Source organism: Pelecanus crispus, chromosome 1 (genome assembly GCF_030463565.1).
Source record: "Pelecanus crispus isolate bPelCri1 chromosome 1, bPelCri1.pri, whole genome shotgun sequence".
Classification (NCBI taxonomy): domain Eukaryota; kingdom Metazoa; phylum Chordata; class Aves; order Pelecaniformes; family Pelecanidae; genus Pelecanus; species Pelecanus crispus.
This window is the reverse complement of record NC_134643.1, coordinates 45,531,992-45,556,572: the sequence shown is the minus strand read 5'-3', so window position 1 is coordinate 45,556,572 and position 24,581 is coordinate 45,531,992. Positions and strand designations below refer to the sequence as shown.

Genomic DNA, 24,581 nt, shown 5'->3' with positions numbered 1-24,581 from the left:
GCGGGGTGCCACCTGCCCGGGCATCAGGGCTCCTCCGTGCTCGCGAGACCGGCCAGCCACCTGCCCCATGTTGCTCACACTTTAACGCTCTCGCCAAATGCTTACAAGGGTTACCATATATGTTTCAAAAAATAGTGAAATTGTGACTTTATCATTACGTTTATATGGGTTTTGAATAATGTAAAGCGTGAGCATGATGGTGTGAGTGTGCGTGAGAGAGTATTTGAGGGGTGGCTGGGTACTGGCTGTTCACTCACTCGTATTCAACCGACTGCACATTTTCCTTGAAACTTGCCCACTGACACACTGCATATATGTACTGCGCACCACAACGGAATTTAGCACAGTGTTATTCTAATGCTATTATATTTGCTTCAAGTTTGTATTTAAGCTTTAAAAAAAAAGAAAAAGAAAAAGGCTAGGCCTCTCTTCGATATGTTATTTTGAGAAGTGCACCTTAAAAATTCAAGAATCACATAGAAGTTGTGATTTTATCTCTTGATATGTTGTATATGCAGGTAGGTGTAGCTTTGCTTGCCTTGCCTTTAAGTATTATTTTTGCTGAAAATTTAACAAAAAAAAAAAAAAAAAAAAACCCAAACCAAAACCAGACCCCAGCCAAGTTTTTGTTTTCATTCCTTGTTTCTTCAAGTGGCGTCTTGCAAAGCTGCATGAACACAGTTACACTTTTTCTGTCTTTGGCTCCTGTTGTCATTTAGTTAAGACACTCATGGAATTAATTTAAACTCCACCATCTATGGATTTAAAAAAAACCAGCTGGGTTTAGCTGAAATTGCTAACTAGTAGAAAGCTGTTGGGAAACTGGTTGTGCTGTTGGCTGGTGCCTCCACTAGCAATTAAGCCATGTTTCCCTGGAAGGCCACACTGAACAAGTTTATTTCAAATGTATGTACAACACGTTGGACCTCCTCTATTCAGCAAGAGATTTTTTAGGAGGGTCCCTCTCCTCGCATTTTAGGAGTTAGAGACTGCTGTCCAGTCTTCTGACTAGTCTGAAGGGACCTTTTCTTTTCACTAGTGAGTCTCCAATGAGCTCAGTAAGCAATTTTTAACGAACTGAATCAATTCAGTGGCCACTTCTCTGCCCTGCCTTGTGCTTGCCACCCTTCTGGTGACCTTCAGGTTCAGCAAGTACTTAAAGTTAATTATATCCCTAATGACATCGCAGACTTGTTTCCAGATATTGTGAACTGGCACAAGGTTCGAACGTAAACATAGGCCCCTCTTTCTGTTGCTGAGATAAATAATATTAAACTGTTACCTGCAGCATATCTTGTTGTCTGCAGCTAACAAACTTTAGTAAAGCCAAAGTTTGAGCCGTCTTCCAGATTCTTAAGTAAATGCTTCTTAAATTCACAAATAAGACTCAAGTTTGGATATAACTGCCTTCAGAGAGAGGTGTCTTCCTCTCCGTTTGCTTTCTGTCTCTGTATGCATTTTGTTAATAGGCTTACACACACACAAGTTGGCTGTAAGAGGTTTTTTGTTTGTTTGTTTTTTAATTCAGAGTGTAGGCCCAGTTGCTAGATAAAATGTTTAACTTCCACTTCCTGAGCTTGGTTTTGGTGTGGACTGTTTGGCTTTTGTACAGTAATCTCAGAGGGTTGTTATTTATTGTCTCAGAGATACTGAGATTCCAACCCTTCATGAAAGGTATTGAAATGTATTTTTCATAAAAAGATGGGAGAGAGCCTGGGTTTCATGTTTCACGTTATTTTCAAGGTTGTTAATTTTAGTCTATAATAGCTATTGAGGAATATACGGCTGTGATTCCTAAAAGATTAATTTCAAATAGAAGTATTTTTGCTTTCATAAACCAAAGCAAACTTGTTCTTCCAGTCTTACCCAGACTGCGTAATGCTTGTCATGGAAACATCAGGGCAAAAATACCAGGAATGATTTTATTTTATTTTCCTGCTCTTCTCTTTCCTAGTGTTCCTGGGATACTTGCAATTCTCTATTCTTAGACCACAAGAGTATCTCAACGAGGTACCTTTAGGTTCCGTATCGACACTTGAAAGCTTTAGCTCCAAAAATAAGCTTGGTATGGATCGAGCTACTGTTTCCTTGTCATTTATTTACATTTTGAATGAGCACCTACCAGAATGTTATATAAATTATCGAATTTTCTGAATTATTCTTCTGTAGCTGTCTGTTGAACATGGCCATTTGGCAACAAGTGAATTACAGAAGACAGAAATTTAAGTGCTATACCAAAAGGTTTTGTAAGTAAGTGACATTGGGAGTCCTGTATGTTTCTACTTTTCCACTACATCCAAGTTTGCAAAAAGCACCTTTTTCTGGACATGGTATCAAAGGGCATGGTTCTGGACTTTTTATTACACAGCTGCAGTTTCTTTTTCACCACATACGTGTAGCTATATCAATTAAATTTCAGCTGAGGAAATGAAAGTTAAATTTCCGTGCTTTAGAAAGACAAGATTTCAAGATGAAGGTAGCACCTACTTAATAAAGATAAAATACAAGCAATTATTGCGTTGTTTTTTTTTTTTAAACATGGATGACTTTTTTAATATGTGTGCATACATACCTACACACAATAATACACTGTGTTCCATGTGAAGATTTTAGTATATGGTACCAGAATAACTGAAATGTCAAATACACCCATATTTGAAGTCATACTACAGGTTTTAATTAACTTTTAGTTTGAAGTACAATTTGTTTGGAAAGTAATTTAAAAAAAAAAACAACAAAACCTTCTGATTTTTAGGATTATTCTGGTACTGGCTTCTGCTCAGCTCTGCCTTACAAACTCAGATCATCATTCTCTTCGTTTCGTTTCCCAAAGCTGTTTCCTTTCCATATGTGATACAGAGTCAAGTTACCTACATGTCTGAAACGATTGCTCTCCTTTCCCTTGGTAGCACTAGGTTTCCTAATTAAAGCTATGATCCTATAGGCACCAGGGTGACTTCATGCACCATCTGAACCCTGCCATTGCTTTGCTGAAACTATTTTTGCTGTAAATGAAGATAAACAAATGCATAAACTTTTTCAGGACAGGGTCCTCTGTTGCTGAATGATGTGGAAAACAGAACAAACACGGATTTCATTGCCATGCTTAAAAGGTGTCCTTAAAATAGTTGAAATTTGCATAATTTAGTTTAGACTGAGTATTGCTCTTTCACTATTAATTTACTTGAGGGGATCCCTATTAATTTTTTATATATCTAAATAATAACTTTCTGAAATGCTACTGTAGCCTTTTGTTCATTCCCTACAGTTTCTTATGCATTGCTCCTTTTATCATGTCTATTAAGTTACTGACCCGGTTCACCAAATACAACTTTTTCAATGTGATACGTATTTTCCTTACAAGAGTAGCATAATTATTCCCTAAAAGGTATTATGTGGAAACAGGTAAAAATCAGTTCTTTTAAACATCACTTTTTCCATGTCTATATTAGAAAAAACAGGTTGAAAAAACATGAGTGTTGGCTTGGGAATTTTTTATAAATATATTTTTGTCAGTGGTTGACTTTGGTTTTGAATCAACGTTTTGACTTTGTAAGAGAGTTAGTTTCCCCACTGCTGGTTTTGCCTGTTTAGCAGACACCCTGCATAGCAATTATCTGATCTGTAACCTGGAAGGCTGTGTCACTGTTAAAACAGTACAACGGGTATTGTTGAGAAATACTGTTACTTTGCATTAATTTGTCATTCCTGCAGAAGTTAAATCTTTAAACTTGAGAGAGATAAGAGTCACAGCGGCACTGTCTTAAGAGGACCAGAATAAAACCAGCACTGCATACCAGCATCAAAGTTAGTGGTGACAACCGATGATGCGTATATCCCAGGAGATATGGTTACACTTGTGGGAATTAATTTCCTTTTTGTGATCTGTCAGTTCTTACCTCTTCTTGACGTAATTACAGAGGTTTAATAACAAGTGCTATTTGAATCATTAAATAATAGCATCAAGTACTCTCATACATTTCTGAGTTATTGAATAAAGATAAGGAAAATATGATCCTAGATCTGGAATCTGTTATTGTTAATTGGCAGTAGTTAAGCAGAAATACTTCAAAGCATTTGTATTAGCGTTGGATTAATTTTGTGATTGGCTCCTGCATCATTTAGCATTCTGCTATAGTGAGGTTAAGAAAGCACTTTTGATTTCATACACCTGTTACCAAATGGATAGCTAGTTCTTCAGGTCTGAGTATTTCCTCTTTTTTTTTTTTTCCTCAAATATATGGAAAGTGTAAATTAAGCTCTGCAAGGCAGGAGGTTTGTTTGCAATTTTTGGCTTGCGTGGAGTTCTGTCGTGGCTGAAACTGTTGAATTTGTTAGGGGAGTGGAAGTGTTATGGTCAGAAGGTATAAGACTGATCTGTATTGGTATTTTAATTATTGTTCATTGTGTATTTAGAAACAGAGTATATATATCAGGCTGTAGGTTCTCAACAACTTTATAGCCTTATGGTTTAATACAATGAAATAACTGAATTCTTCTGTTGCTTATTGTTGGAATTGATCCATTTGACTTAATTTGAAATTCAGAAATAAATTCCACCGAGTCTGGATTGTTAACTCCTGAGACAGTAGTACTTTAAGAACGGTAACACTTAATGGGGTTGGAATAGAGTGTAAAGTACTACTTCCTTTCTCCCCTTGCCTCTTTCCCCACCAAAAGCTGACCTTATGAATACTTAGAAGCAGAGGTGATTCTGGTTTTATTAACTTTATGAAGCTGCCTCAGCGACCAGGAGTCATCATTTTGGCAAAGTATAGAAACATAATGTGCTACTGAATTTGGAACTTCTAGGAAGAGTGGCTTACTATGAGGAGCTCATGGGAATCAGTGGTTTGACCTCTGTTAGCCTTGTGTTCACTTTTCTTCATCATCTAACCATTTTCTTCCTTCAGTTCTTGCAAGTATGTATTTAAATGTCTGAGGAGTCTTTGTGGCAAACTGAAGAGTAGAGTGCTATTTGTGTATAATGAGTATTATGGTGAAAAGACATACAGCTATTCAGGGATTGGAGACAGTCATGAGGTTTTTTATTTACACCTAATATAGTTGTTTCTATGAATTGTATGTGTGCATGTATATTGCGTATGATATCCTAGTGGCTGCTATGTTTTTTGCATCACCTTACTATGTTGCTTACAGGTTGTTTTTCTTTTTCAATTGTCAGGTATTTAATTAGTCAAGGAGCACATGTAGGAGCTGTAAATAGTGAAGGAGACACTCCATTAGATATTGCTGAAGAAGAGGCAATGGAAGAGCTGCTTCAGAATGAAGTAAATAGACAAGGTAATTTTGAATACGGAAGGGTGATTTTGTTTATTTGACACTAAATATATTTTTGAAAACTTAAGCTATATTAGGAAATTTCAAGTCACTCAATTTATTTTCTGAGGAGAATTGTGAATACAATGTACAGTGCTCAAGCTGTCTTCTAGGTGTTTTTACTCAGCCCAGCCTCTTGTGAAGAAAGTGGTCAGAAGTATTGAACCCAGGTGTTGACTGGATTCCTGCATTCACTTAACTCAATAGAATTTAGGTGGTATTCAGATGCTATGGGTGGTATTCAGTGCATCTGGGATGTAGACTTCTATATTCCAGCTTTAGCCTATGTCTAAAGTGATTCCTGCCTTAGAGAGGAGAGAAATAGGCACTCAGATGTCAGTTTAGGATGAGGTGAATTCAGCCCTAGGGTAACTGGTTCTTTCCATTGACTACAAGAAAGCCTAGAATAACTAAAACAAGAGTAAACAACTATACTGTATGTCATAAATCACCCTCTGTGTCTAGTTTTGACCTTTTGAATGACCTTCTACAATGCCAAATGTGTGAAACTACTTCTTGGGATAAGGAGTCTTAGACTGCACTTGTTTTAGGCCCGAGAACCTATCATGAACCTTTACATTCCTCCTGGTTTTGTGTACTCTTCTGAGAGCACTATGTAGGTGGGCATTCATGTAACAGTTAATGGATAGGTATCAAGTTTTGACAGGTATCGTTTAAAAACGTATACCCTAAATATATGCACCTTGCTCCTAGAAAATTGCTAGGGCAGTACCGGCAGCGGTGTCTTTACAAGAGAAATTGGCCTTTAAAAAAGCATATTGATTCGTTTTCCCCTGCTTTTTTTCCCCCTCCTTACACTGCTGTTTTCCATGTTCCAATCCTCAGGTGGGTGTTCCAGTGAAAGGTCTTTGAAAGCTTCTGCTTTTTCCATTCCACAGAGGAAAGAATATCCATTGTTGTTGATGACCATCCTTGAGTCCAATAGAAATGCACTGCTATCCCAGAACTCCCAGTAAAAGAACTGGGGTGATGTGGTCTGAGTTACGTTATATATTGAAGGAAGATGACATTGAGAGTGAAGATGGAACCTTTGTGGGGGGTGTGCAAAGGGAATGCATCTACATTACTTCTAGACCCCTGCCTACCTCTTAAAAGGGTTCTTCCTCCTTGAAAATGTCTTTTATAGCACTAAGACAGATTTACATAATTTAACAGTAAACTATCAATTGCTTCAGGCTTTGCCCTGATGTAATTTGTATGGTTAAACTGTTTAATGCCCAAAGCAAATGGTAAAAAGAAAGTGGATGATATGATATGCAGGGAAATAACAGATACCTACTGATACACAGAAGTAGACTGTAGATTTGACAAAGGCTTTGATTGAATTATTTGGTAGTGTTAACTGAATTTTGATTAACGGTTCTTATAGTTAACACACAAAGAACATGAGATTAGATAGTTGCAAGTTTTTTTTTTTTTCTCTACTACTATTTGTCTATTTTAATTAGTTTGGAAAAAATATAGTTGTTGTTTTGTCTTCTAACAGTACTGTCAATCTTTGCTGGAGAGTTGTTTCTGGAATGTGCCTCAGCCTAAATTCTTTAAGGGTTTTTTTGGAACTTTTGACTTTACTGATGTGCTATACTAATTGGTTGTGGTAGTTCTTTGTAAAATTGGCATTATTTGAGAAAAGAACTCTTTCCCAAAATATCTTATTTATAGGTTACTGCTTTTTTTTTTTTAAAAAAAAAATTATTTGTTTTATGGGGGTTGTATGTACATTTTTACAATGAGAGAGTCGACATTACACACTAATTTTTATTCTTTTGCAAGTTCAATTATTTTGAACGGCCCAATTGTAAAATTAGCTTTGGCAACCTAAACTAAATGCCACAGTTCACTGAAAATTTCAGTGTGGTTTACATATTTCGTATTTAAAGCTTACAATAAACTATCTATGGTACTGTCTTTGTAAGTCTGGGAAGAATGTAGATGTTCCCACATTATAGCTGTTAGCTTCTAAAGGGATAATTCAGGTTGTTTTAAAATACTAAATTTCAGTTACTATGGAAAACCTATTTTCCAAGCATTCCTGTTACATTTTATGTCAATTGGCTTGCTGACTAGCTAAAGGATTTTCAGAAGATTGGTCTTTCTAAGATGATTTGAAAAATCTGTTGGTTGAATGAGGCACCATGTCAGGTCAGAAAAAACTTGCTAGGTCTGTGCTTCAGGGTGGTTTGACCTCCTTCTGTGGAGAACAGGAACTGGGTGCTGTCCTGAAGAGTGATCACACTGTGAACATCCCTGGCAGCATTTCTGCCTTCCTGGTCTTAGCAGGGCCCTAAAGCCTATGGTTATGTATATAGCCTATTATATATATTATTTTAATTTTTGTATATATACACATATATATTTACACACACACACATACATGAATGCATTTATATATATATGTATTCTACCTAGCGTATTTTGCAGTTAGACCACTTTGGAGTTTCAGTTTCACAGAAGCAGGGAAGGTGGCGTCCAGCATCCCTCCTTCTGAATTTGTGTCTGAAGGTGTAAGAACTAAGAGCTTTTACCTGCAGGGATGAAATCATAGGAAATATTTAATGGTTGCGGATGCGAATGGAACAGAAAGGGTATGAATCTGGTTGTGAACTTGTAGTGTATATCTTACTAAATCACGAGACAGTTGCGTCACTAATAAGGTTTTAAACATGTGCTTTTGATGATGGCATCCTTAACTTGCATATAAAAATATTATATGCAGAATGATTATTTAGCCATTATCATGATCACTTGAAAAGTATGTTGTGGCTAGAGAAGTTAATAGCTCTAAAATAGGAACTTAATTGTTTATGTTAATGTGGAATTAACACTGATGCATTGTGACAGTTTCATCTTTGACTATACATGTGGCTGAATGCAATTATCCCTCCAGCTTTAACATTGCTCCTTGTATAGAATAAAGCAGTGCCACAGTTTTGATAATGTGAGTTAACTGTAGGGTCTGTGGATAGATCCTGGGTGCCAAAAAGTCTTACCTCTGCGTAGGTAAAATATGCAGCATGAAAATTAAGTAGATGTTTTTTGTAACATTCTTGCCTTGCAACCTTTTCATGCATGTTTATTCCAATGCTCATTATAGTGTAGTTTTTGTGTTGCTTAGTTAATGCTGTGAGTACGGCTTCCTGCATATTGGCGTCAGCAGAGTCATTTGGTGGCAAGAGATTGCCTGGAAAGATCAGTCAGGTTCATTGTGATTTCAGATACATGTAAGTGATGACATTTGATGTTTGTTTCTGGTAGAAGTCTGAGGAGAATCACCATGTTAGCTCATCCTTTTTACTGCTTTTGCAGACCTTCAGTCTCTATAGGAAAAGTTCAAACAGAGCCTTCCAGGTGTGCAACTATTCAGCCTTCTGCAGATCATCAATTCCTATTTATGGCAAATTTTCACAGGTATTAAATTATATTTTAAGGACTTGTCTAACTACAGAACAAAAAATAAGAGCCTCTGGAGACACTAAATTCGCAGAAATAAATTATAGAATAGAACACAATTCAGTTCTATGTGACATTACAGGCTTAGTACAAGGAGGGACCTGCAGCGTTTGCTCATCCTGCTTTAGCATTCAGACTCCAGAATCTGACCTGTCTAGAGAGGAGACAGACAGTGATCCAAATCAATCTTCTTTTGTAAGTTCTGTTGTAAGGTGTGTTGGACATGAAAGAAGAGAGCTTTTGCATTATTATTAGTAGTATTACCCAATATCTATCTTTCTTGAGTTATTCTGATCTCCGTGTGTGACACTTCTAAATTGTGACCCTTGGTTCAGGCTGTGGGCCACAGATCCCCAGACAAGGCCACCTTGTGTTCTGCGCATATAGCGGGACCCTGCTGATTTAATGAACTATGCAGTAGTTCGGAACTAATGGACCAGCTACCCTGTAAGTGAAGCCATAGCACTTTGATAGTAAGGAAAGCATTCTTCTGCAAAGGGGAACTTCTTTTTTCATTTTTCTTCAAAGGGAAATTATTGGCTTATATTATTTTTTTAAGCTTAAAACCTAGTTTAGTTTTGTACTTTGTGAGAAGGTAAATTACATACACGGTCTAGTAAGGTATAAAGATTTTTCGACACAGTTATGAACACTGCACAAATAGCAAAGCTAGGTGTTTTGTGGAAATTATTCCACAGTAGTGCTGAACAGCTCTTCTCTTTGCATGCCACATGTTTTAACTATTTTGCATGTTACACAAAAAACTTCTTCTAGGACCTGTTTTGCTGTTTCTCCATATGGCTGATACGTTTATCATGGGGCCAACCCCATGTGTATAGATGCCGCTGCAATCCACAGAATTCTGTGTCTTCATTTAAAATATAAGCGTTCACGGCTTCTTGATATGATCCCTTATGTTTCTACTCTGCAATGTTTCAACTTTTTGTAGTTGTGGAAATTCTCTTTTGCCAGTAGTGTAAAGTTTTCATCTGCAGTGGTGAAAGCTAGCAGAGTTGAGAGGGATGTTGCTTGGTTATTGCTTTAGTCCCAGCTAGCCCTGGCCAGTTTTAAATGTTGCCTCTCCTCAAGTCTCTAGTAGGGTTAAGTGTTATGGTTTGAAGCTGGGTTTTAGCTGTTATCGTCAGATGTCCTCTTAAAATTATTTTTAACTGCTTAAGCAGTTATTTTGAATTATAGGAAACATTCTCGGGATGTGAGTTAGTGGGGAGAGGTGATGTGAGGTGAATCAGGAGTTCATGATACCGCATGGTAGCTACTCAGTATGTGTTAGAGAGATCACTTCTTTTCCAAGGAGAAGCAAATGTTCTTCATTCTTAATTATAGGTAAATGTAACAAGACTCTCTCGGATGCATTGCTTAACTCAGCTTTGTTTATGTGGATAAAATGTGAACTGTTACATTTGTATATAAACATTCACTACATGAAGTAAAAAGTGGGTTGATCTTCCATGCAGTATCTATGAAACATGCCTTTATATGGCCGAGGAGTCCCGAAACAATGATTCAGCATTTAAATTTATGCTGAATTTCATTAAATGCTCACTGAATGGCCCACTGTTTTCAAACCTGTTTGGAACTGTTGAATAACACTTGTTGATCAGAAAAAAATGAACGCATTTAGCAATAAATTTTTAATGATTTAAGAATTGTTAGACTGCCAGAAGTTCAAGTGTACTGGTGTTGTGAGTGAATACTCCAGCTGAGGTTGAGCTGGGAGGCAGCGCATTGCCATCTATGGGCCGCATGAAGAAGTGTTTGAAACGTATGATGAGCATTTTCTTTTCCCTCGATACCTTAATAGAATCTGGAAAACAAAAGCAAGGAGAAAGGTCGATACAAGGTATAATAAAGGTATAATAAAGGCTGTTTACATTCCGTTTTCTGTAGTTAATAATGGGTATTGTATTTAGCTTATCTCAGAGAGCAGCTTTTTTTCTGTGACACAAAGTTCAACTCCCATTTTCATGCCAGTTATTAATGTGGGATGTTTTCTTTAGATTGGCATGATTCTCCTACTTTCTTCTGCTGAAATACGATCAGAAATTTACTGGCTTGTAAAATAATGTATTGATGCAGCCATGAGTCCTCTGCAGTCATTATATCTTGTTTGGGCTTCAGAAACGCAATTGTTTGTGATGTTGATAGAAGTCTATATTCAGTATTAGTTACTTTATCTGCAAAAGCATTGCTATTTTGACATAATTCTTTGGGTCTTTAGGCATACCTGGAAAATATGCTTAGACATTAACCATTAGAAGTTCGAGATCAGGGTTTGGGAAGAACTTTTTCTCTGTTCTTCCTTTATACGAGTGCCTCAAAATGACCAGCCACACACACAAACAGTTTTACACTGATAGGAATTTACGTCGAATTGTTCAGGTGGAGAAGGTTACTCGTGCTGATACGGACTCACAGTTAGACCTCGGGCATATAAAAAGAGGATGGACATAAATGTGACTAACAGATGATATATAAGCTATTTATTTGCGTAGTAGTGTTTTGCAAGCAACAGTGACATGTAAATGACTGTACTCTAGAGAATTATTTTCCCAGGATCTGCTGATCTGCACTGCTGTGTCATCCTGAAAGGCAAGCAGATGTGAAGGCCCAAGGAAGTTACAATTTGCAGTAGTTCATACATCAATATGTAGGAGCCTTCTGGAGGAATGAGAATACATGATTATGAATTTTATTGATTCAAAGTTCCTGGTTTTCATTCTTCATATCTGTCAGAGTTATAACGATTATTAGATGTGTAAAATTCAATCTCTGTTCAGATGGGTTGTCTTGAGACAGACAGTTTTAGAAACTTCCATGTATTTATTGCCAAGACGGAAATGATTGCTTTAGTCGATTAAGTGGAAGAGTCAGGAAATTCAGTCAACTGCTTAAAACATTTAATGTATAACCTGCTTTAGTTAGTTTATGATACTTAGTAAAGTTTTATCTCTTCAGCTTTCCAACTGATCTATCTTTTTTTTTTTAAATTAAATTAATTTATTTTATTTTTTAACATATTTGTAGACATGGAATATCTGTTATGGTGTGAATTGACTGAAGAATAATAAACCAGAAGTGAACTCTGTTGTACCACTGTCACACGTACCGCAAACCAAACAAATAATACGTTTCCAAAAGCATGTAATAATTACATGCCTTCTTTCTGCGTTTCAGGAATTTTTTATTTAGGCATGTCATTTTCAAGGGTTTTTTTGCTGTATAATTGGGGAGTTGCAGCATCTGTGAAATACTAATTCATGCATAACATAATAGATACATCAGTCTGCTATCCACTGCCTTAAGGGTATTTCAGCAGTGCCAGTATAATTGCTTTCAGTTTGCCAGTTTGTTGCTCTGGCTTTATAGTTGCCAGTGGATTGATAAGAGCTTGATGAATCTGTTTTATTAGAGTCTTTTTTATCGTGTTTTATGCAATAGAATGATGTATTGCACCACATATGATCATCTCTATATTATCTATGTCTTTCCATTTTGTGATATTAGTAATTTCTTTAATGAAAGCCACTTCATCCCTTAGCTCTGTTTCTGCTGCATGTCTAAATGGGCAACAGTCAAGTTGGATTTCATTTGGTTGCCGTATTCTGGGGATTCGTTCACCCTGTAAAGGATTAATAGCTCACAGTTTCTTTGAAGACATTAGAGCCTGAAATTGCTGTTCATTATAAAGACTTTGAAAATTAACTAAAATTAATTAATTATGTAGAGTAGTTTTGTGAAGAGGTGTTCTAGCTTTGCATAGTCTTGTTTACAGTCTGCTTTATATTGTTGTGCTTTGATTAGTTGAATGCTTAGGAGAATTATGTGATGGAAACATGTTTACTGGAGAAAAACAGTTTGGGGACAAATGAAGCTTCAGCAGGAAATAAAAGAAGGCAGAATTAGATCTGAGTCAAGGAGCATCTGTCTCTTAAATGTTTTAAAAATAATCTTAACTTCTATTTTGTAGGCTATAAGGAGTATTGTTGAAGTTTGCAGTTTCATCGAGTAAATCAGTACCTCTTTCTAGAATTCACTTGTTTTTATTATGGGCTAGGTTAATGCTTTGCTCCATGACAAATTAGAAATTCAGAAGAACAGAATATGTTTTCTGAGTCCCTGCATACCAGTGCCTAAGATTAGACAAATCATACACATAAAATAATTTTGCTGAAGGTTGGCCCACTGATTTTCTGTTAGAGGTCAACCCAGATGCAATTTGTGCTCTGGATGACCACAGTTCCTAAGTCCCTTTTCCTCACAAAGTTGTCACTGTTCAGTCAGCATAGATAGAGCAGTGTTCATGCATAGTTCTCCTCAAGACCCTTTTCCTGCTATGTTCTTTAGATCACACCATGTGTTAGTAATTAAAAAATACTTGCAAATACATGCTTTGCTTTGCCGATTCAGGGTCTGGGTTTTTTTCAGTCTGTTTAACCTGATGTGTATATTTGTAAATGTTATGCTGTGTTCCTCCCTTTTCATCAGTGTATGATAATTTTTTGTGAGACATACTATAAAAAAGGTTTCAGTGTTTTTGGGTTTTTTACCTGAGATATGAAGGGAGATTTCCAAAGGCTTGGCTATTTGAGTATAAGGTTTCTGTTTCACAGTGATAGAAGACAAACTGGTTTTAATGAGATATTCTTTAGAAAGTACTAAAAATACAGCTCTATCTTTCTTGTAAGTATTCATCAATGCTGAGAAGCTAGGCTGTTCCTCCTCCCATAGATATTTCCTTGTATAATAATTGTAGCTGTTTTCTACTTTCGACAGACACATCAAACCAGACTTATATTTTGGTGCTTAGAAGGTTAAAATACAATTTTTCTCATTTTTTAACAGGTCACTTCACTGATTATTACTGTGGTAGTAGACATCCTTACAATTGAAGAGCCAGTTTTAGTAGTTTTCTTCTTTTTTTTTTCTCCCCTTTTTTTGAAAAAAGCTGCATTATGCATGCGAAGTGTCATGCAATAACGGATGTTTCCATAACCTCCTGGGGTTCATCTTCAAAAAGATATTAATATCTAACGATGAACATTATTCATATTGTTTAGCTGTTATTTTATTGTATCACATAAACATGGTATAAGATTTGTTACATAATTGAATTGAAGTATTTGAAGTAAAATACTTTGTGTCCTCTCTCCCCCTCCCTGTCTGAATTAGGGGTTGATATAGAGGCAGCTCGAAAAGAAGAAGAACGAATAATGCTAAGAGATGCAAGACAGTGGCTCAATAGCGGCCATATAAATGATGTCCGGCATGCAAAATCTGGTGGTACAGCACTTCATGTAGCTGCTGCTAAGGGCTATACAGAAGTCTTAAAGTAAGTGTGGTTTAAATGGAAATGTTTCATATTTGATTTTCTTGCTGATGTAATGCTGCTTGGAATTGATAGGATTGGACGCTCCTGACTTTCAGGGATTGTATTTTGGAAAATAACAGTCTCTAGAACTCTCTTTTCCTCAAAGCTTGATTTTATGTTTTCAAGCAATCATAAATGATGATGCTGTTAGCTTTCTACATTAAGTCCTTCAAAACATGAACAGTGTACATATTGAGCCTGAATACTTATTTAAAAGAAGAAAGTTGACAAAAAACTTTACCTGTTTCTAAAGCCAACTGTGTAAACAAGCTTAATACCTTTTTATAATGCCAGTTAGCATTCTGGTCGATGCATATTTTCAAGACACCGTATTTATTTGCATACATAAAGCAGAGTTTGTATTCCAGACTAAAGGTTTTCAGGCCTAAAGAACAGAGAATTTACTTTTGCTTTTTTGATATTGTTGAAAATCATGACTCTTGAAATCTTTCCTGAAAAGCTTCAGGCCCGTAATTCACAGGTAGCTTAATACAATACAGTACAAATATATACTGTAACAGAGGTTTAATTTGTTTTTCATCAAAGCTCTGCTTTTACTGACGTACAGCATACTTAATAATACATTGCTTTACTGTGATTGTAAATGTATTTGACTGCTTTGGCAGTACTAGGAACAGTATTGTAACATGAATGAAAATGAGCACACATCCTGACTGTGTAAATAATTGCAACCTTTAAGGTCTGCAGAGCCTTGTAATGCTTTGTCAACACAGAAGTTGAATGACAGAGCTTTTTTAATCATTATAACCAGTACATACCATTTACTGAATGGGAGTTCTGCTTCAAAAAACCCTGATGCTTCAACATGGTGAAGAGAAATTATTCTGTTGGAAAAGAACATTTTTTTTTTTTTTTTTTTTTTTTTTAAAATAGCATGTGTCTGTAAGGGAGTTACGATTAGTTAGTGTCTTTTTTGTAGTCCAGTCCATGTATTTTTCCTAGGAGGGGAAAAACATATGTGCAGGCGATTTTTGTGATGGCTTCAAATTATCCAAAATGTGTGCTCTGTGTAGGATGCAAGACTGCAAGACTTTGCAGCTGAGCATGTGTGAAAGTTGACTCGTTGGAGGATATTACTATAGGCATATTGGCTCTTGAGAAATGGAGATAATGTTTTGAGAAGAATACTTCACAGTTATGTGATTTTTAATAATTATGGACAGTATTTCAGAGAGCTGATGGCCCTTCACACAAAACTGTCAGACTAAGTGTCCATTGTCATTTTGACAGTCACGTCAGAACCATGCTGAATTTGAGTGTTGAATGCAGGCTGAAATGCAGGTCCTCTATTTGAGAAGCGTTGCTCCCTCTCAGAGAGCAACTGAAGCACGTAAACACCAGACTGTTTTAACATCAAATGTTAATGACAGGAGGAGATGCACGTTTCAAGCAACTACTATTAGACTTAACAGCTTGAAGCAACCTAGTATTAGAATAGGAGGAGGTTTTAATAATTTACTGGATAAGATAATTTAATAATTTACTAGATAAGAACACTGCATCTAACAATTTTTTACTTATTTTTTCCTTAAAAATATATATGCCTACTGAACAATGAAAAGGCATATGTTTCTGTGAGGAAATAAAATTAATCAGTTGTCAATAGCCCAACTGAAATATGTATGATGAAAAAGGGGAAGGATATTATCGTAGGATAATTTTATGGTTTTACAACAGTTTATTTATCCCTGTCAGAGGTGTCAGGATCTAATTCTTTAAATTTCTTCAGGCTTTTAATACAGGCTCACTACGATGTAAATATTAAAGATTATGATGGCTGGACACCACTTCATGCTGCTGCTCACTGGGGTAAAGAAGAAGCATGTCGCATTTTAGTGGAAAACCTATGTGATATGGAGGCTGTCAACAAAGTGGTAGGATTTTTATGTAATCCTTGTCAAGATACAAAGTTCTGGTCTCTAAAGTGACTTTAGAAGCCAGGGTAAGAAAAGTGATGATAAACTGCTGTTTACTGTACGTGGAGCTTTATATAATGCATGTTTTGCCAAAACAGCATGTTTGTGTTCCAAACTAAATTCTCTTGATTGTCTAAATTAATTTCTAGGCCTACTTTATGCTTAGTTCTATATTAAATGATCCATGTAATCTTTGACAGGGAAATTCAGAAGAGAATGGGTTTATTGACATTTCAGAGGTACAAAATTAGTGACTTGATGGATTGTATACAGGCTTTCATTTGATCACTGAAGACGATGATGCCCTTGGGTAGTGTTTTAACTCTTAAAATCAGCTTGTGTTGGCATACTAAAGAGTTATCACTATATGCTGGTTTGGGTGTGCTGGAAGAAACCTGTAGGCATCTCTGGACTCCCTAGACATAACTTGAATGCTTCCTGAGCTATATTTCCTCCAAGTTTTACACAAAGGCCTGCGTAGCTTGTTGGCTTCGCAAGATCTTGCTCCCAACAGATATAAATATATTCATGATTCATAGGCATCACAAGGATTCAAAACTTTTAATTCGACTGTAAGTGCTGAAGCTCTCTTTCTTCTCTTTGCACCATGTTTTACCAATAGATTCTAATCTGCTTTCAGTTTCTGTCAATACTGTATATGTAAATTGCCCACCCAACTTTTAAGAGGGAATCTTCACTGAATTTTTTCATAAACTTTTTATAATAAATTAGAGAAATATGCAGATACAGATCATGAATTAGCAAGTATTTACTCTATATAAGGGCAAAACTGCTGCTGCTTAACATGTTTAGTCTTTGTCAACGACTTCTTCCTTAGAAATTTAGGTTTCTTATAGTAAAATCAATGAAATCTAGAATTAAATTTCAAATAGCTTCACCTCTGTTTCTGTATAATGCTTATAGAACTTCTAAATATCAGCTGTGTAACTGTATTTGGTATCGGGCAATCAAAAGCTGATGCAATTAATTGAAGCCAGTTTATCAGGTTCTCTCTTTAGACTTTTTACTGGGGTTGTGAGAATGTGGAGGGTGGTATTCCAGAGAGCACTCTCATGAAAGTATGTTCCACTCAACTGGGGCAAGAATAAGAATAGAGGAGGTGGAGAGAGATATAAGCTGTTTCATTTGGTGTATGGGCTTGTCTGTGCAAGCTAGGGAAGTTTTGCCTATTGTGTTCTTAAGTAAACCAGTAAGCATTTTTGCTTTTGGAGATACAAAGATTGAAAACTACTCCGGATTTCGTCTCAGTTGTAGGTGCTTAGCATCTCAGAGAACTCAGCCATTATTGTCTAGGCACTTGACTTCGGGTATTAATTGTTATGGATACAGTGTAGATACAACCTTCCAACTACAGCAGTTTTTGCATAGTGATTTTTTGTGGCCAAGGTAGGTCTAACTCATATTTTTTTGAAAATAAACCCACTTAGTAGCTACCTAAAAATAGAAGGCCAGATTAAAAACTGTAGTCATAATGCAAATATAAACTTGAGATAATTTTGTTGTTTAGTTTCCAGGTTAGTGTTCTGTTATGCTAAATGGAATAGTTCACAAGTCAGAGGACCTCAAGCTGTTTTGGGTAATGCTTGTTGAAAGGTACACGTGCTTCTGCTGTATGGTCAGAACTTTTATGGATGTGAAAATTAGTGGTTTGAAGGTCCATCCTTTCTAACCAGTTGAGATAGCCTTCACAGTGTAATTAGCGTTATGTTTGCCTTTAGTTAACATTTCAAGAAACTGAAATGAGCAGAGACAAATATGAACACCTTTAATTATCTTTATAAGCTGCTGTGACCACTTTTAAATGACAGCTCTGTCTTTATTGCTGGTTATTGTACAGAAGCACTTACTTGACTGATCTTGTCATGATCCTCCCAGCATTTCAGTATGTCCACCCAGCGTTTTGGTGCAGCTGCATTTATACCTAGGACTTTGCCTAGATTCCAGCCTTCTTGTATTTGAATGCAAACTTCCAAATACAAAACATTGCATTGCAGTATCAAGTTAAGTGAGGCTTTCTTTGTGAAACTGTGTGAGCTTCGGCCCTTCACGTCTTCAAGTAGAGATGAAGAAAAGGAATTTTTGAAATCTTTACCAAAGATTTTTTTTTTATCTTTTTACCTTAAAGATAGAATCTCATGTCCTGTGGGCATCTGGTCGAGTCAAGAATTGCAGTGACTATGTAGATGTAAGATATAGCAAGCTGAAGAAATTCCAGCTGACAGCATTACTCTGTGTTAATGAATCACACTATGATCTGTTTATTCACGTATATATCCCATGGAAATCATACACTAAGGGAGGATAAGAACAAATTGTAGCAGATCTCTTCTAAAATGGAATGTAAAATATAAAATACAGTTATACTGTAAAAATGTGAAAGCGTGACTATTTAAATTTAGTATAGCTTGCTTAAATAATTTTAACTTTAAAAAATCAAACTGTGTATGGTAGTCTAAGATGGACAGGATACTGAACTGCTCAGTATCCATCTGTATGACTGCCATTGGAATAGCTGTTTGGAACTAATATTGTGAGAATCATATTCTTTCAATCTATTTCCTTTTCCTTGATAGTTTTTGTTTTGTTTTTTTTTTTAAAGTACAGCAAAATATTATTGAAGTCATGTTTTTATCTCTTAAAAAATGTGTTTACCTATCGGGTATAGATGTTTCTATTTCAATTACCCCAAAAAAGTAATAAAATAAATAAAAATTGTTTTCAACTACTGACAAACTAACAGTTTGTAATAGAGCTTGGCTTATACTTTCTAATTTCTCTCTCTGAATGTGCTCCTTACCTGCATCATCATGTGATAAGGCATCGTAATCCATTATATTTGAATTCTGCTGTATAATTATGGTGTTTTACTTCTTCCCCTTTTCCAGGGGCAGACAGCGTTTGATGTGGCAGATGAAGATATTCTAGGATATTTAGAAGAATTACAAAAGAAGCAGAATCTGGTAGGCCTTTTGCATATAAAGAGATATATGTGTGTGTGTGGTTATGCTTTATTATACATACGATTATAGCACACGCTTAGAGCAGCATATAAATTAAAAACAAAGGTTTGATTTGGGGCTTCAATTCAGGTAGTGCCAGCGTCATCTAAAAAGTTATTTCATGCCCTTATTTGGTCAATTATGGTGACCAAAAAGTCTTGGAAGGAAGAAGGTACTCTCTCCAGCAGGCATTTTATGATCTGAAGCATCAACAATGAACAACTTAGGTGGAATAACAGTTTCTGAGATTTTTAGAATTTTGAACTTGGACACTTTGAAAGCTTATGCACATTCTAGTGTTTGTGGTAGTTAGAGATATTTCCCTCCATTTGTAATTTTGTCACACTGATAACCATTCTGTCAATTTAACTACATCATTCTATATGTTTTGAAGCTTCATAGTGAAAAACGGGAAAAGAAATCTCCCCTAATTGAATCCACAGCCAACATGGATAATGATCAGACACAGAAAACATTCAAAAAGTAAGTAAACTAGGAAAAACACTAAGCTCTTAATAAAAAAGATAACTTTACAAGCTGTCGCAAAGTCCTGCTTGACAGACTTCAGTAAATTTTTTGGGACTTAGTATTTTTCTTTTTAAACTCAGTAAAGAGACGTTGATTATGGAGCAAGAAAAGAATGCATCTAGTATCGAGTCTCTGGAGCAAGAAAAAGCAGATGAGGAAGAAGAGGGAAAGAAGGATGAATCCAGTTGTTCTAGTGAAGAAGAGGAGGATGATGACTCAGAGTCCGAAGCAGAGACAGGTATGTTATTTGGAGTGTTGTCATTCTTTAAGTTTTTGCTTTATAAATTTACTTATTTAATATCATTCTTTAATATAGAGCATTAAATATCTTAAGTTTCACTTATTCTTCTGCATTCCACTAAGCTTCCAATCATTTTAAAGCAAGTTTATATATGTCTAAAGTCAAGTCATAACAGAGGTATCAAAAAGATGTCTTTACTGGTGGCTATTTAGGTTAATGCTATCAACCTACTTATTTGATTGGCTATTTAACAATTGATACTTTTAATCAAATAGTTGGAATAATATAAGCTAAAAGTAGCCTCTCAGCAAGCATTGAAGAAGTTAGAAGATCAAATCAGACATGAAGCGTTTGCTTGTGGAATTGGTATAGAGATTAGAACAGCAGAAGTAAAAACATTCTCATTTGTTCTTGCCATCCTGAAGTAAGTACCAATTAATCTGGCAATCTTAGCTCAGGTATTCATAAAGTAATGGTGCATATATTCAGTTTGGTTCAGTGTGTACTGAAATAAACTTTTAAAGGTGCTATTCTAACGTTAACAGTTACTTCATATACAGCTTGATTTCAAGAGGAATGTTCTTTGAAAAGTTTGGAATTGCATGCAAAGAAATACATTACTCTGTATTTCTTTCTTCAATGGAATTTAGCTATTTTTTTTTTCCTTGAACAATTACAGTCTTAAAGCAAGTAGTGATCTAAGAAGAGCATAGCATCTTTTTCCTTCAAATCAGAAAACAAATGCCAGACAATCAGTGTTTAAAGATGTATGTTAAACCCTAGTAAAGAATTTTAGAATTACGGTGCAACAATACAATACATAGATGTAGATGTAATTAGAAATATCTTGTTAATATTTTATACTTACAGTTTTTAAAATAAGTAACCCTTTTTGGTGAGCTGTCAGTTCTCATTTTCAAACATTCTTTCCAGTTTCTTCACCTGAACAGGTAAGGCTAAGGAAGGATTTTAGAGCTAGCCAATATATCATAAATATTTAACTTAGGCAGAAATAAAAATAAGTTGTGAAACCAAACTGTCTATTATGTTTTAATTATTTTTGTATTTTGAAATAAACTGGTATTTCAGTGTTAAGCTGGAAAAAATGTCAATCTTTGTAATTAGTCTTTCAATATAGTATATTTGCACCCCTTATTTACAGAGACTGAGCTTTGATAAACTCAAAACACTTGTAATATATGATATGTAGTAATTTCTCAGTCACTGATGTAACTGTAATGTCTCTTGAACTTTATGACTCTGGTAACTGTGTTCTCTTCGTTACCAGTAGATAGTTTGTGCCAGGAAAATTTGACTGTGACACAAGAATTAATTTATGTAAACTTTGGGGTTTTTAATATCAACAAGGCTTTATCATACTTTATTTGGCAAGCTAGACTTTAAGCTTTTCTCTGTAAAGCTGCATCTCTAAATTCCAACCTTGTACTTTCCCTTTTTTCCCATTATTCAGCTTAAGGTAGTTTTGTAGTGAAAAATCTTAAGATTATAAGAAGCATTCTGGTTGTAAAATATTTTTAACAGGGTTCGATATTCTGAAGTACTGTAAACTGTGATTTCTAATCTATCGGGATATTAGAAATGTTTTCATAAAACTTACATTCTGTTTCATTGATGATGTGAGAATACAGTTTAAAAATAAATACAGTTCTGTCTGTAAGACAAAGAAGGGAGATAGGAATATGAAGCTATCGTCTCCTAAAGGACAGGGAAACAAGCTGAAAAATAAGATTTTCAACAGTTCAGGTTTTTAAAGTTACTTTGTTTGAGGTAGTTTAATGTTTTCTGAAAGTTAGTCAATATTAGCTCAATCATGCATGTAACTATGTTCTTGCTGTCCTTGAAATCATTTCAGAATACAGTTGTGAAAAATCAGTTTTTCTCTTTCTATGCTTTGATTCCTGATAACTTTTTCCTGTATATTTTAAAGCTGTATTAGTCATTTGCAAATTTCCGGCAGAGCTGCCTGTGCATCATCTCAAATCGTACTGTCAGTCCTCATTGCCCTGTTGAACTTTTTATCACCATGCCCCAGAAGTTTACCACCATTTATTTTCATTTACCTTTAAAAAGAACTTTCCATTAAGTGCACAGTTAGTCATGTAAGCTGATTTTTTTTTTATTTGTTTACTGCATAATTAATTATTCAAAATATCTGTTCAGCTATGTCCATAACTAAAACAAGTGTGTAACAACAATATAATTAATTATACAATTTCCAGTCATAGGTTGGTACTTTGCTGAGTTTGTATTTTAGATACGAGAACACTGTATGAAAACATTGCATACTTTATAAATTAACTGCTACTATGCTGTATGGGTAGTGTAGACATAAAGGTATGTTTATAGTAAGGCCAAAACCAGTGGGGAATTGAACCCCATGTTGCTCCATACTGCACCGATAGGATGTAGCATCCTACTCCAAAGACTATGCAATTTGAATAGGTGAAACAGAAGTGAGGTGTAAGATTATGAAGCTCAAGCAAGTGGAGTGACAACAGTTACTGTATCACAATCATGACATTTTCTGTATGTTTTTGTAAGAGGGGTTAAGGTGCACAGACAAAGGACAGAGGAAGAAATCTGGGCAGGAAGGACAAAGCAGAAGAGGATAGAGTAGGTGGACAGTGAAACTTAGGTAAGAAAAACAAGGGACAAAGAAGGAATGAAGGAAAAGGAAAGGCAGAGCTCTGGAAGGCAAGTCCCTGCCTCAGCTCATTCAACTGACTGGAATCCTTGGCTGGATTCTCTGTGCAGTTAATTATTTCTTCGCACTCAACATACACAGTTATCTAAGAATAAATGGTTTACTTTGATTTAGCATCTTCTGTAGTTCAAATTAACTATTACATGCCAACATACCTTCTACTGTTAAATTTTTATGGTCATCAGCCTTCTGCTAAAATACAGGCTGGCTGGGGAGGCTGTGGAATCTCGAGGTTTTCAAGATCTGACTCACCAAAGCTGTGAGCAATCTGGTCTGTATGCAATATTGACCCTGCTCTCAGCAGGAGGTTGAATTAGGTGACCTCCTGAGGTCACTTCTGACCTGAATGATTCTGTGGTTCCACCTGCATCTCTGAGTGTTTGGCGCTTGCTGAATAACAAAAACAAACAAACAAACAAAAGTTACATGCATGAGCGTTATGGAAAAAAGATGGACCTAAGATACACGTTGGGAGTGAGGGGGTGGACAGTGTGGAATAAATAATAAAATGCTGTTGGGAAAGTTGACCGTCAAATCTGTTCAACTCTGTGTTGTAGACGTGAGGAAATTGTGAATGAAAAATAAAAATTGAAATCTTGTAAATATTTTGCAGATAAGACCAAAACCTTGGCAGCTGTAACTAATAACGCAAATACCACAAGTACACAATCAGCATCGGTAGCTGTGACAGCGCCTTCAGTAGCCGGTGGCCAAGGGGCACCTACATCACCTGTTAAGAAGGTAAAATAAACTACCTTTCTCATGATTTTAGATTTTTGTTCTTCTGTGCAAGCATATATTTTTTGATTCTTGTATAAAAAGTGGATTGGGTTATCCAGTGACTTGATGAAAATATGCACGGGTTCCTAAAATATTTTGTGTTTTTTCTGCAGAAATGGTTTCAATTTTTCTGAATTTTGAATGGTTTTGATTCTAAACAGGGATCCAAAATACAGAACTGCGAAATAGCTGAACATAAGACCCTTTTCTTGTTTTTCTGAAGCTACACTTCATATTTTGAAAGTCTTTTCTATGCCAGGCTCCTCCAAACTTTTTAGAAACTATTAAAAAACCCCCCAAACCTATAGTTTAGAAACTATTTTTCTAGTGTCTCTCTCTGTGCCTGTGTTTGTGATGCACTTAAGGCAAGGGAAGCAGGTGTGACTAAGGTACTTTCAGGAGTCCTTAGAAGCATTCAGCTACGGCTTAGGCATGGAAGTTAAAAATGGTACCTGAAATAAGAAGTAGAAGGTGCTGTAGGTCCCAACCCTGATTTCAATATGATGAGGACCTCATGGAAGAGCTAGAGAATTAGGACACATGATTTATTCAATGCACAGCTCAAAAATGCACCTAGCAAAGCCATATTGCTTGTAGGAACCATTTTACAGCTTGATGTGAAAAGTTAATTGGAATGATTTTTAATTTTGCTTGTCAAAGGGAAGATATGTATGCCTGGGGCAAAAAAATTATAGTAGATAATAATGCATAGTCAGAAGGTGGTATACCAAGTCAAACTTTTAGAATATCTAAACTGGATAGTAAGCCAGTAAGGCTTCCTTTGTCAATCATTACAACTTTTCTATGAACGTCATAATCAAAGCGTAACCCTCTGCTGATGCTTCTGAAAAGCGCGTTCAGGAGAAATGGTAGCCATGATACACTGAAGCCACAGTAGAGAGAGAAGACATACTGCTGGACGAATAGTATGTATTTTGTTTAGCTCCTGGGAGCTTACTGGAGTTATACTTCCATATTCACAATAGAACCTAATGATGATTCATCTTACAAAGTAGACTTTAATGTAACAGATGCAGGGAATGTATTGCCCAACTGCATCATGTTATGTGGTACTGTACAACGGGGTTGGGCCAACCTTCCTGATCCTAAGAGCTGCTTTACAAAAGTCATTGTGACTGATGTCCGCAAG

General features: G+C 35.9%; 1 protein-coding gene across 5 annotated transcripts in view; it reads left to right on the top strand.

Annotated features, from left to right (window-relative positions):
- PPP1R12A (protein phosphatase 1 regulatory subunit 12A) overlaps nucleotides 1–24,581 on the top strand; it is a 123,213-nt gene that overhangs the window by 59,485 nt on the left and 39,147 nt on the right. For 4 of the 5 annotated variants that reach the window (XM_075707631.1, XM_075707624.1, XM_075707618.1 and 1 more), the window contains exons 3-9: nucleotides 5,186–5,304; nucleotides 14,002–14,161; nucleotides 15,951–16,095; nucleotides 19,044–19,118; nucleotides 19,552–19,640; nucleotides 19,766–19,923; nucleotides 23,265–23,392. In XM_075707631.1, coding sequence (XP_075563746.1) covers nucleotides 5,186–5,304; nucleotides 14,002–14,161; nucleotides 15,951–16,095; nucleotides 19,044–19,118; nucleotides 19,552–19,640; nucleotides 19,766–19,923; nucleotides 23,265–23,392 — 874 coding nt within the window. The remainder of the gene's footprint in view (nucleotides 1–5,185; nucleotides 5,305–14,001; nucleotides 14,162–15,950; nucleotides 16,096–19,043; nucleotides 19,119–19,551; nucleotides 19,641–19,765; nucleotides 19,924–23,264; nucleotides 23,393–24,581) is intronic. The other variant, XM_075707612.1, reaches the window with a different exon arrangement.